We start from the raw sequence: 12,350 nt of genomic DNA, 5'->3' as shown, positions 1-12,350 counted from the left end.
CGCCCCCTCCAGGCTCTGTGTTTGTGCTTTGTGTATTCTCCACAGACAGTTTGTGAGGCTGAGGCAGGGAGGGAGCTGCCTGTCACATGCAGAGAAACTGTGACTATTCCCAGACTGGAGTGCAGATAATTGACTATGTAATAAAAACCCGTAGTATACTGTAACATGAGGCTTCCCTGTCCTCTTCCACTAGCCCTAAAAAGCCACTTGTTGACGGTTTGCACATACGCACTAGTGCTGACTCGCTCCAGGGGAAAAAGCAGAGACAGATTCGGTCCGTGCTACTGCACATGCATGAGCTGTCTACCTCTGTGCAGTAGCACGGACCTAATTGGGCTCACCTTTTTCCGCGAGTGGGTCCATGTTACTGAGCTGGCGCAGTGCGGCCACACTATGGGGGACTCATCGCTGGATCAGCCTTGCTGAAGAGGATGGGGTAAGCCTCTCCCAGATACAGAGGCTCCAAGGTAAGTAACTAAAATGCATAGCTCCCAACTGTCCCTTTTTTTGGAGGGACAGTCCCTCTTTAGGAACCAAGTCCCTCTTTCTTCCTCATTTGTGCCTCTTTCAGGACTCATGTACAGATCTATGTAAATATATGTATTTTTCTACTAAAGATGTGTTTAACTGACTCCAAACTTTATTCCCATCCATTCTCTATATTAAAACCCCTTTGTCTCTGCGTCCCATATCCGTGTGTGTGTCCCTGCGTGCTACTGCGCATGTGCCGCAGGGACAGCCGTTGGACGGGAGCAGGACAGGCAGGGGGTCGGGAGGCCGGGCACGCGCCGGTCACAGGAGGATAAGTGGAAGGAGAAGGAGGGGAGGGAGGCGGGCGGGGTTTAAACACAGACCTAGAGCCCGTTTTTAAACGGGCTTAGGTCTACTAGTTATAGTAATATATTTTTTAAAGTGTACCCAAGCTGAAGCTCAGGTACAAAATGAGATACTGTACTTGCCTAAAGCGAGGGATGTCCCCGTCGCTGAATGTGGCCATGATGCCAAGTGAGGTGACTTCCTCAGGTGGCTGAAGTCTGGGGGCAGCACCAGAAAGAAACAGGAAGTGAACAGAGTGCCTGGCCAGCTTATACTGAGGGTGGTTTTTGGGTCACCGCAGCTATAACATGCGGAGGAAATTGTTGGGTGCTGCTGTGCGATCATTCCAAATCTGGGGGAAGTGGGGGGGAGGCACATCCTCACAAGTTTGTCTCAGGCAGCAAAAAGTCTAGAACCGGCCCTGAGTGCGGCCTCCGGAAGATTAGCGACATGGCATTGTCGCTAATCATATCAGGGCTGCGCAGCGCCTTCTCTTGCAGCGTGGCCGCGCGAGCCCACCCGCACTCGCGCAGTAAGCCAGAGCCATGGGCTCTTTGCTACTGCGCAGCCGTGCTCGCGGGTCTACTGCACGGCCACACTGCAAGAAGAGGAGCTGTGCGGCCCAGATGTGGAGGGGGGCTGCGGTCAGCGACGGGGGACACCGGACCACTAAGGGAAGCTTCAATAGGATCCTGAGGCTTCCCTGTCTTCAGGTGAGAATCTTCTTGTGTGTGCTTTTAGTGTGTTTTACGTGCGTTTTCTGTGCATTTGTGTTTTTTCCGCACATGCATTTTGCGTGCGTTTAAATGCGTTTGTGGTTTGCATATACATAACGCATATGCGTTATGTATGTATTTGTATGTATTTTGCATGCTTTTTTATGCATTTTATGCAAATTACTAGGAATTCAACAGGAAGCAGATATACCAAACTTGCTTTTTTTGTTTTTTTTTTAAACGCATATAAAACCGCATGCAAAATGCATACAAAATGCAATACCTGTGCGTCACCATTGACTTTCACTATGTGCGTTTTTGATGCGTTTTTTAAAAAATATGCAACAAAAACCAGCGTTTTTAAAAACTCATATTGCAGAACACAAGCATATGCATTTTTTTCATGCGACCCATTGACATTATGTGCATTTTCGCTGCGGTTTCCGCAATGCTAGCGTTTCTGCCTAGTGTGTTCCCTGCCTTACAAGTGCCAGGCAATCAGGACTAGACAAGTGTTTGTGTCTGGAAATGCATTGTAGCCTGCAATTCAGAATGGCTGTCTGCAAAGCCGGGACAAGGTCCTCCAGCACCCAAGGCTGAGACACTAAAGTGCGCCCCTCCTTCCCTCCCACCCCAGCCATCACACACACTGATTGCTATTAGACTAAGAGGCGTCCCAGGTCCCCCAACACCTTAATCTCTAGTTATCTGGCTTGAAGTCACTGGCATGTATAGCCTTTTCTTATTTCTCTCTGCTTCAATCACACAATAGGGGAATGATAGCTGAGTGAGTTGTGCACCCCCCTACTACACTGCACCCTGAGGCTGGAGCCTCTCTCGCCTCTGCCTCGGCTCTGGCTGTCTGCATGGACTTCATCAAAGCAAGAAACGTTCCTCTTTCTGTAGCTGGAACTTTGTAAAGTAAACCAATGTGGACCTCCATCTTTGGGAAACAAAATTGTATTCTATTGGGTTCCGAGGTTCAGGAAGTGATTTGAATAATCAGATCCATTAGGCATTGTGGGGATGATTTGCATTGCCAGCAATACTTTCTAATGCTGTATTGCTGTATTGTGGAGGGTGCTTTCAGAAAGTGTCTAATTTCAACTACAAAGAGAAAGAGTGTATTTTATACAGCCGCATGTATTCCAGAGATTGCTGCATGTGAAGAGGGTGATTTGTATTTCAAAGGGAAACGTGTACCTCTAGGATTTGTTGTGTATTGTAAGGAAGGGTATAAATTACCCAAGTGCGCTGCTGAGAATCAGCCCAATGCATATTGCAGAGCGGTGTATGTGGCAAGGGATCGCATGGAATACAGGGAACTGTGTGTACTTCACAGAACAAAGCGGCGGCGTAGCATTAGAAGGTGCAGAGGTTGTGGCTGCACGGGGCCCTTGGACCTGTGGGGCCCACGTGGGTCTATTCTCTAGTAGCTGCACTATCTCTATTAGTGGTAATGATCACCTCCAGGAGAGGGAGGGGGAGGGGGCAGTGTAAAATGTGCTTGTTTCAGGTGGGTAATTCTACTGATGCGTGAGGCTAGGTTCACAGGGCAATGTTATTGTCCTGCGTTATAGAGTCATTATAATGCAGGTTAATGCACTGTAATGTTAAGCCTAAACGATGTTCACAGTGCGACGTTAAAGGACAACTGTAACAAGAGGGATATGGAGGTTGCCATATTTATTTCCTTTTATAGGATACCCGAAGTGACATGTGACATGATGAGATAGACATGTGTATGTACAGTGCCAAGCATACAAATACTGTAACTATGCTGTGTTCCTTTTTTACTTTCTCTGCCAGAAAGAGTTAAATATCAGGTATGTAAGTGGCTGACTCAGTCCTGACTCCGACTGGAAGTGACTACAGTGTGACCCTCACTGATCAGAAATTCCAACTATAAAATACTTTCCTAGCAGAAAATGGCTTCTGAGAGCAAGAAAGAGATAAAAAGGGGAATTTCTTATCAGTGAGGGTCACACTGTAGTCACTTCCTGTCTGAGTCATGACTGAGTCAGCCACTTACACACCTGATATTTAACTCTTTGAGGCAGAGAAAGCAAAAAAGAAACACAGCATAGTTCTTTGTGTGCTAGGCACTGTACATACACATGTCACATGTCACCTCGGGTATCCTTTAAGCAATACCAGTTGCCTGGCGTCCTGCTGATCCTCTGCCTCTAATCAGGGCCGGCCTTAGATTTCACAGCGCCCTGAGCGAAACCCGATACATTGGCTCAGTCGCCCTTTGTTGCGCATGCATGGTCAGGAGCATTCTGCGCCTGTGCAGTACAGGTACACTTCAACCTCCCTGGCAATACGCAGTTTATGAGGCTGCGTCCACGGGAGGGATTTTTAGAATAAAAGTTGTTTTAAACTTCGTAGCTAGTTCTAGGCTAGCTACCTGTGGCCCCCAAGTCCCCCGGCACCTATCTGCTCCCTTCGATCGCCGCCGGCAACACTCACCCGTCCGCGATCCCACGAGAGCCGCAGCTTCCCAATTAGCTTCAGTCGTCGCTATGGCAACGGTCGGACATGACGTCATGCGCAGTCCTGATCCTCCCCATAGCGAAGCCTGGAGCTGATCTGGAGGCTGCGCCATCGCGGGATCCCTGGGGTATGTATTGCGGTGGCGATCGGGGGGAGAGCGGAGGCACTTGGATGGCACAGGTAGCTAGCCATGTGCTAGCTGAAGAAAACTAAACACATTTAATGAAAAAAATCCTCCCGGGGCCATGCGATCCCCTGCGGCGGCTAGTCCGACACTGTGCCGGGCTTACCGCCAGGGAGGTTAAAGGACAACTGAAGTGAGAGGAATATGGTAGCTGCCATATTTATTTCCTTTTAAGCAATACCAGTTGCCTGGCTATCTTGCTAACCATCTGCCTCTAATACGTTTAGCCATAGACCCTGAACAAGCATGCGGCAGATCAGGTGTTTCTGACATTATTGTCAGATCTGACAAGATTAGCTGCATGCTTGTTTCTGGTGTTATTCAGACACCACTGCAGCCAAATAGATCAGCAGGGCTGCCAGGCAACTTTTTTTTTTTTTTTTGAAAGGTTTGTGTATCCTATTCTGGGATAATTTTCTTCACTTCCTGTTCTAACAGGAAGGTGGTAATAAATCCTGCTTACAGGGATGCAGATTAAACTTTTATACTGTACACCGCTCACGCTCAGGGTGACCTTTAGTATGACTTTGGTTCCGTATGAATTTGCCTTCAGTACGACTTCACACAATTATCAATCTGGTGAAAACATAAGAGTCTCACTTGACAGAGAAAGTTTTTTTTTCCTTCTCTAATCAGAGTAGGATCTATTTCCAGCCACACTCTGCAGACAGACAATAGATTTCATCTTTTAGAAATCGTCCTAGCGTCGCTAGGATGGGGGAGCAGGGCTGTGGAGTCAGAGCAATCTTTGGGTACCTGGACTCTGTGTCGGTGGTTTCATAATCTGAGGAGTTGGATGATTTTTGTACCCGCTCCATAGCCATGCAAGCGATGTGAAGTAGGAGTCGAAGTTGAGAAATCGGAGCAATTTTCGGTACAAGGAATCCAGTGGCGTAGCAATAGGGGGTGCAGAGGTTGCAAATGCATTGGGGCCCCAAGGGGCCCTCCCTCAACCGCAGTATTCGCTCTTTATTGGTCCTGTGCTGATAATAATCACCTCTATAGATGCTTTGAATAGAAGCAATCCTTAACATGCTGTTCCCCATCCCCCTCTTGCACCTCTAACACTGTAGTTGTCCTTGATTGGTTTTGGTATGCTGCATCAATTGTTATGTATATAGTACTTGGGGGGGCCCCATGTAAAACAGCCAACAGCTTCTTAGCTACGCCACTGCTGGAGGCGTGGTTTCATAAACTGAGGAGTCAGATGGTTTTTGTACCGACTCCACCCCCCTGGGGGGGGGGGGGACATATACAAGTGTATGTGTCCCCTCCTAGGCCGGTTCTAAGTGCTTTAGACTACTAGTGTTTTACAGAGTTGCATGACTAACTTTCCTTAAAAGGAACCTAAACTGAGAAGGATATGATTTTTTCCTTTTAAAATAATACCAGTTGCCTGACTCTCTTGCTGATCCTGTGTCTCTAATACTTTCAGCCACAACCCTTCAACAAGCATGCAGATCAGGTGCTCTTACTGAAGTCAGACTCGATTAGCTGCATGCTTGTTTCAGGTGTGTGATTCAGCCACTACTGCAGCCAAAAAGATCAGCAGGATGGCCAGGCAACTGGTATTGTTTAAAAGGAAACATCCATATCCCTCTCAGTTAAGGTTCCCTTTAAAGATGCTTAAAGTTTAACTTCTGCCATGGTCCTATGTCTTTCCCATAGTCTAGGGCCAAATTTTGGCACCAAGTATAAGTTATCAGTATATTTTGGGGGAGGGTGGGAGGAAATGGGAGTGCCTGGAGGAAACGCATGTAAATACAAGGAGAACATACAACCTCCATGCAGATAGTGTTCCTGGCTGGGATTTGAAACTAGGACTCCAGTTTTGAAACTGAGTCACCTGTACAGCATGCCCCCCATTAAAAGGGGACCTGAAGCAGCTGAATGGAATCTGCAGTCTACATTCTCTTATAAACAATGCCGGTTGCCTGGCTGTCATGCTGTGCTTTGGGCTTTAGTTGCGTTTCACACAACTGCAGCAAGCATGCAGCCAGTGGAGTCAGAGCAGAGTCCCAGCATCTGATCTGCACGCTCATTCTGGCAGGGCTGTGGAGTCGGAGTTGGAGTCAGAGTCGAGGAGTCGGGGCAATTTTGGGCACCCGGAGTCGGAGTTGAAGTCAGTTATTTCATAAACTGAGGAGTCGGAGTCAGATGATTTTTGTACAAATTCCACAGCCCTATTAAGCATTAGACTAAGGAGTCGGAGTCTGGGCCATTTTGGGTACCCGGAGTCGGAGTTGGAATCGGCGGTTTCATAAACTGAGGAGTAGGAGTTGGAAGACTGACTTCACAGCCCTGCATTCTGGGCCAGTGACTGGAAATAATCAGGGAGGTGACAGGACAACTGAAGTAAAAAGAACATGGAGGCTGCCATGTTTATTTCCTTTTAAACAATACAAGAGACACAGAACATTTATATTAGGCTTTTTTTTTAGCGGATAACATATACGCTATAGCAGCATAGAGGGTGATATAGCGGCTGGGAACGCGGAAAATCAGCCACGTTCCCAGCCTGTCGGCGGCTGTCGCTGAACCCGGAAGTAGCCGCCGGCGGGGACAGGATGATCGGAGCGGGGCTGCGAGGGCACCATCCAGCTTCGGGGGGCTGAGGGATGCCCCGGGTGAGTAAATATCATTTTTTATTTTTGACTTAAGTTTTCCGTTAAAAGGAAATAAATATGGCAGCCTCCATATCTCACTCGCTTCAGTTGTCTAATAACCAGGCTGTCTTACTTGCTTTATTTTGCTGCCTGAAAGAGTTAATTTTTAGGCATGGAAGTGACAGCTTCTGTCTTGGTGGTTCCTTGTCAGGGATATACTGTAGTAAACATCACTGATAAGCAAATTACAGCCGTAGAATACAACCTCTGAGAGCAGAGGAGGATAAAATACATGAACTATTGACCTTTTTCAAACTCTGGGCTGCCACTGAGCAGAGGCAACAAAACAATCAATTTAGTTTGTAAATTATTACATATAAAATAAAACCCTGGGATATCGAAAAATGTCATTTTTCGGAGTATGAGCATAAATACAATTATTTATCTCATCAGTTTATTTTCACTTTTAGTGGTTTTATATGAGATGGCAAGTTTGCAGCACTTAGGCTTTGTTCACATCTAAAATCGAAATCGCTGATGCCAGTGATTTTTGGATTTTTGCGCAATTTCCACCCCCCCCCCCCCCCCTCCCAGTGATCGGGTGGGCGCTGCTGGTTTTTTTAAAGCGCTTTTCTAAGCGCTTTTGCAGAGCGATTGGGCTTTTTTCCCTTCCTGACATCAGTCAGGAAGTGAACTCTTTGATCCGGAAATGCATAAAAACAATGCATTTATTCATCAAAGTGATGGGGAAATCACTATACAAAGAGCTTTTTCAAGTGCTTTGCGATTTCCCTATACCTTCTATTGAGTAAAAACGCTCATAAAAAGGTACAGGCAGCGCTTTGCTGAGTGGATCGGAAACAAACCGCTCAGATGAGAACACTCTCATAGGGAATCATTGCACAGGCTTTAAGGGCGATTTTCAAAATTGCCAGCGCTTGAAAAAAGGGCAAAAACACCCTAGAGGTGAACGAGCCCTTACCTCGGTCATATCAGGACTGTGGAGTTGCTTCCATTTTTTTTTTTTTTATTTGGGTTGTAATGGATCTACTGTAAAGAAGATCTTGATATTTGTGCCCCAGCAGCACAAACGCTAATTAAAACACAAATAAATGCAAACTTTTTAGCCAGTTTTGGAAACAGAGAGGACAGACTACAAGTCCTGTCCGAGTATCATTGCCTTCTGCATTCCAAATGGGGGGCTTTTCTCTTATTTCTGTCTTGAAGAGACGAAGCACCCTTGTGTATTTTCCCATATATATCAGTGGGAACATTAGAGAAAACACCTACCATGCTCTCTGTTTCATTCTGCACTGCACAGCTTGTTTCTTATCAGCCCTGATAAAATCCCTGACTGAGCATTCAGTCTGGCTTTGCTATAATGACTCAGCTATATTGATTCCTGAGCAGAGCCAGCAGAGGGCAGGCTTGGGCTTGAAAAGACACCGGAAAACACAGACTCCGCTATAAAGATTCCTGAGCAAAGCCAGACTGAATGCTCAGTCGTGCATTTTATCAGGGCTGATAAGAAACAAGCTGTGCAGTGCAGAATGAAACAGAGAGCAGGGTAGGTGTTTTCTCTAATGTTCCCACTGATATATATGGTAAAATACATGAGGGTAATTTGTCTCTGGTTCCCTTTAAGCTACCTACACACAGTAGATAAATATCAGTCTGAGCCCTATTAAAACGACCAATTAATGAGCTTTTGACCAATTTTTGGTTTTGACCAAGTTTTGTTCTCTAAGATTCTGTGCTCCACTTTTAGTAAATCCCCTCCTTGTGTAAAGGGATTTGAGTAGAAGACATATGAGAACGAACACACACACAGACACACACACACACACACACACACACACACACACACACACACACACACACACACACACACACACACACACACACACACACACACACACACACACACACACACACACACACACACAGCCACCAGCAGACTATCTCGCAGAGCTCTGTATACTCACACACGTACACAGCTCCATTCAGACCAGACACTGTCATCACACCTCCACACACAGGAACTGAGCTGCACATCCTGACTTCCACACCCTCACACTTGCCCACTCAAGCTGTTGCTTGCGCACACAGGCAGCTCTGCCCCCATCACTCCCCTGCAGCCCCCCCCCCTTCCCCTAACCCTGCACTCAGACACTCACTGGCCTGCAGACTATCCAACTTGCCCCAGCACTCACTTTCACACTTCCACTCACCTTCAAGAAGGTAACAGCTGCAATAAAAGGGGAGGGAGCATTGGGGTGAGAAGTGGGGAGGATGGATGTCAGTCTGCGATTGGCTTGCAGTGTTCTAGGGGAGTGGCCTATATGACTGCAGCATATGAGGGACCAACTGTGTGAGAGGGGAGAGAGAGAGAGGGATGTGAGAGCAGCAGCCTCCCTTCAACACAGAGCTGAGAGCGCTTCATCCTCAGCTGCCTCTACCTCTCCTCCTCTCTTTCTCTTTCTTCCCCTCTTTCTTTTCTCTCTCTGTCTCTCTCTCTCTCTCTCTCTGTCTCCTTCCCTCCTCTCTCAGGGGCTCAGGTCTCGGTCTCCCCCTTCCCCCCCCCCCCCTGCGGAGGATTCCGGCCACATCTGTTCCCTGCCTGAGTTAGACAGCCATGGGGGTGAGTATAGTATACATGCAAGCCATTATCCTGATGAGAGGTGTGTGGTTAGATGTTGGAGCCTTATGGCAGCATCCTTTCCTCTGTTGGTTCAGATCTCAGTGTTTCTAAGATCTGTGTTGCTGCTGATGCTGCGTTACCATTGTGACAGAATTCGGAGCTGATCTCCCATTTCTATCTTATGTAGCTGCTGTCCATGGTGCTGAGCTGATTTCCCCATTGTATTTCCTATGCAGCTGTCCACAGTGCTGAAACCATTTGCCTGCTGCCTGTCCCTTAGCTGTACTATAGCTCACTGCTGCTGGCGCTGTCCATGGTGCTGAAATCCCCTGCCTGCTGAGCTTTGCTTTGTGCTGGAAGGACTTCTCCTCCCCAGTTCTCCATTGATAGTACTGGATGGATCAGCCAGGCTCTTGTCACTGTCCTTCCTTTTCGCACAGATCTGACTCTGAGAAGTGATGTTGTGTCAGCGTGGCTAGCAGCTGCAGGGTTAATCCCCGGCACATTGTGTACCGGCTTGTGGATAATTGTGTGCACGGCGCATTGCGGTGTCAGTCTGTCTGTCAGGACACGGTAGAAGGAGGGAAGGGGAAGAGATGGAGAAACCTTGGGAGAGGGGGGAAAAAAAGGATGAGGTCATTTGCCATAGAGAGAAGAAGAGGAAGAAAGATGGAGGAGAGGGAAAGAAGATGGAGGAAGGGAGTGCAGAGGAGAGAGCAGGAGGGATGAAAGTAAGGGATGAAAAGAGAACAAACAGGTGGTGGGGGTGTCGGGGTTATAGTAAAAAATAAGGACTTTAGTATCTGATGAAGGAATAGCCAGTGGACGAGGAGATGTAAAAAAATATCACATCCCTTGACTTCAGGATATGTGTCTGGCTGTGAAGTGGTTAACAAGAGCAGCCTTTAAAATTGGCGTTTGGCAGGCTTAGAACAAGGAAGAGCCTATGTGGAAAAATACTATAGAGCCCTGGGGTGCTCCCCGTGCCGGCTGGGAGAAGGGCACTTGAAGGTCAGAGGGTAGTTTGGAGCATGGACAGTCTAAAGGCTCCCCTTAAACTCTCCCTGCCCTTCCTGTCCCTTTGCCTTGTGGTCTTCCTATCTGTGCATGAGGAAGGGCTGTGCTCTTGGTTACCCTTCCATGGGAGGCTGCTGCTCTAGAAATCAGTGCTTTTGTCTTTTATCTGCCTGGAGTGTTAATAAGGGCGATCTGTGATTCCGTGGAGCTATCCAGATAGGCATCTTGTCAATCATGTGAAGGATGGAGCTTGGATGCAGGGCTGATAACGCAGATAATGACCTCTGGAATGGCAGAGGCCTGCTGCATAGCAACACACCTGCAGGCCACTGTGGAATTCACCAAGCTAGTAGGTAGCTGAAGCTGGCAATGTGGTGGTGGAGGGAACAGAGATTGGGTTGGGAGTGGGCACCAGGCGGGCACGGTTTCACGTCTTTAACCATTCATCTGCCAGAGACGTTCACAAATGACCAAGACGTCAGTATCAGCCATTTTGCATGTGCACGTTTTACAGAAAACTATCCTGTGGTGAAAGAAAACCTTGAGTGTGATGCATTTTATCTAAACCGTTTCCGCCTATACTGACAATGTTTTTGTATGAATCGGAATGATGTACTGCCTGTTCTATCAGGCAGTCTTTTAAAACCATTTTCCCACAAGGCCCAGGAGTACAGTATGTCATTGATCAAGGTCATGATGCCTGCCCATTCCTATGCCGGTGAGATGTACCCTCCCTCGTTAGACACTTCATACACAGGCATCCTGCTAGGCAGACTTGGGCACTCCACAGGGCGAGGGGCATAAATCCTGCACATACAGGAAAACCAGCATAACCGCAACACACAGGCACAACTACAAGCATAGCCTCATGTAAAAGCCTAAGGCTGCCTTCTTGCGCTCTAGTGTAAGCTTTGAAGGACAGATTGAAGTTCAATCCTATTGAGAAAAAACCCACAGCCATCTATGGCAATAGTACAGTATGTGGGTGCTTTATGTAAGGCTCTGCTATGTATTTGCGCATGCTCTTCCAGTCATTCTCCTCCCTCCCTAGAGACAGAGCATGGGGGCTGGAGGGAGGGGGGGAGTGACATATGGCACTGAAGCGAGTAAGGATAATCCCCCCCTACTAATATACAGGAGGGAGGTGGAATCCTTTCCATATTTCCATTAGGATAAAAGATCAAAGAGAAGTATCAAATATTGATTTGCTGTCGTTGGCTCTGTGATGGATGACAGGCAAGAGGTCTTGATTAATTAATATGGCAACGATGATGAAGTATGAGATTGATGTTCAATAGAGAAATGACAGCAGGCCAGTGTAGTAAAGCAGTCCTGAAGGTTTATTGTGAGTATAAAACAAATAATGTCAAAGGGCTGATGGAATGGGTGTGCAATAAAGGAGTGTGACGTGAGTAGTCTAGAGATCGATGACAAAGACATAAACAATAGAGAGTGGAAAGGAACATAGAGCTTTGGTCTGCAGGAGTACCTACAAGGCAGAAGGTTAAAGGGGCACTACAGTAAAAAACTGTAAAATATATGCAAACATATACAAATAAGACGCACATTTTTCCAGAGTAAAATGAGCTATAAATTACTTTTCTCCTATAATGCTGTCACTTACAGTAGGCAGTAGAAATCTGTCAGAAGTGACAGGCTTTGGACTAGTCCATCTCTTTATAGGGGACTCTCAGCAGGGCTTTTATTCTTTATAAAGAATAAGCTGGCCAGCTTCCCTGCTCGCTACACAGTTTTTGGGCAGTTGGACAGAGCAACTACCATTCACTAACTGCTTTTGAAAGTAAATATATCCCTGAGAATCACCTATAAAGAGATGGACTAGTCCAAAACCTGTCACTTCTGTCAGGTTTCTA

The 12,350-nt window shown here is 47.0% G+C and overlaps 1 protein-coding gene across 3 annotated transcripts in view; it reads left to right on the top strand.

Moving 5' to 3' along the window:
• ATP1A3 (ATPase Na+/K+ transporting subunit alpha 3) overlaps positions 1-12,350 on the top strand; it is a 281,983-nt gene that overhangs the window by 136,872 nt on the left and 132,761 nt on the right. The window contains exon 1 of one of the 3 annotated variants that reach the window (XM_068241454.1): positions 9,183-9,459. The exons of the other annotated variants lie outside the window; for them this stretch is intronic. Coding sequence (XP_068097555.1) covers positions 9,454-9,459 — 6 coding nt within the window. The 5' untranslated portion in view covers positions 9,183-9,453. Of the gene's footprint in view, positions 1-9,182; positions 9,460-12,350 lie in introns of those variants that run through there. 3 annotated transcript variants of the gene reach the window in all.

Source organism: Hyperolius riggenbachi, chromosome 6, assembly GCF_040937935.1.
Source record: "Hyperolius riggenbachi isolate aHypRig1 chromosome 6, aHypRig1.pri, whole genome shotgun sequence".
NCBI classification, from domain to species: Eukaryota; Metazoa; Chordata; class Amphibia; order Anura; family Hyperoliidae; genus Hyperolius; species Hyperolius riggenbachi.
This window is presented reverse-complemented; position numbering and strand designations above follow the sequence as displayed.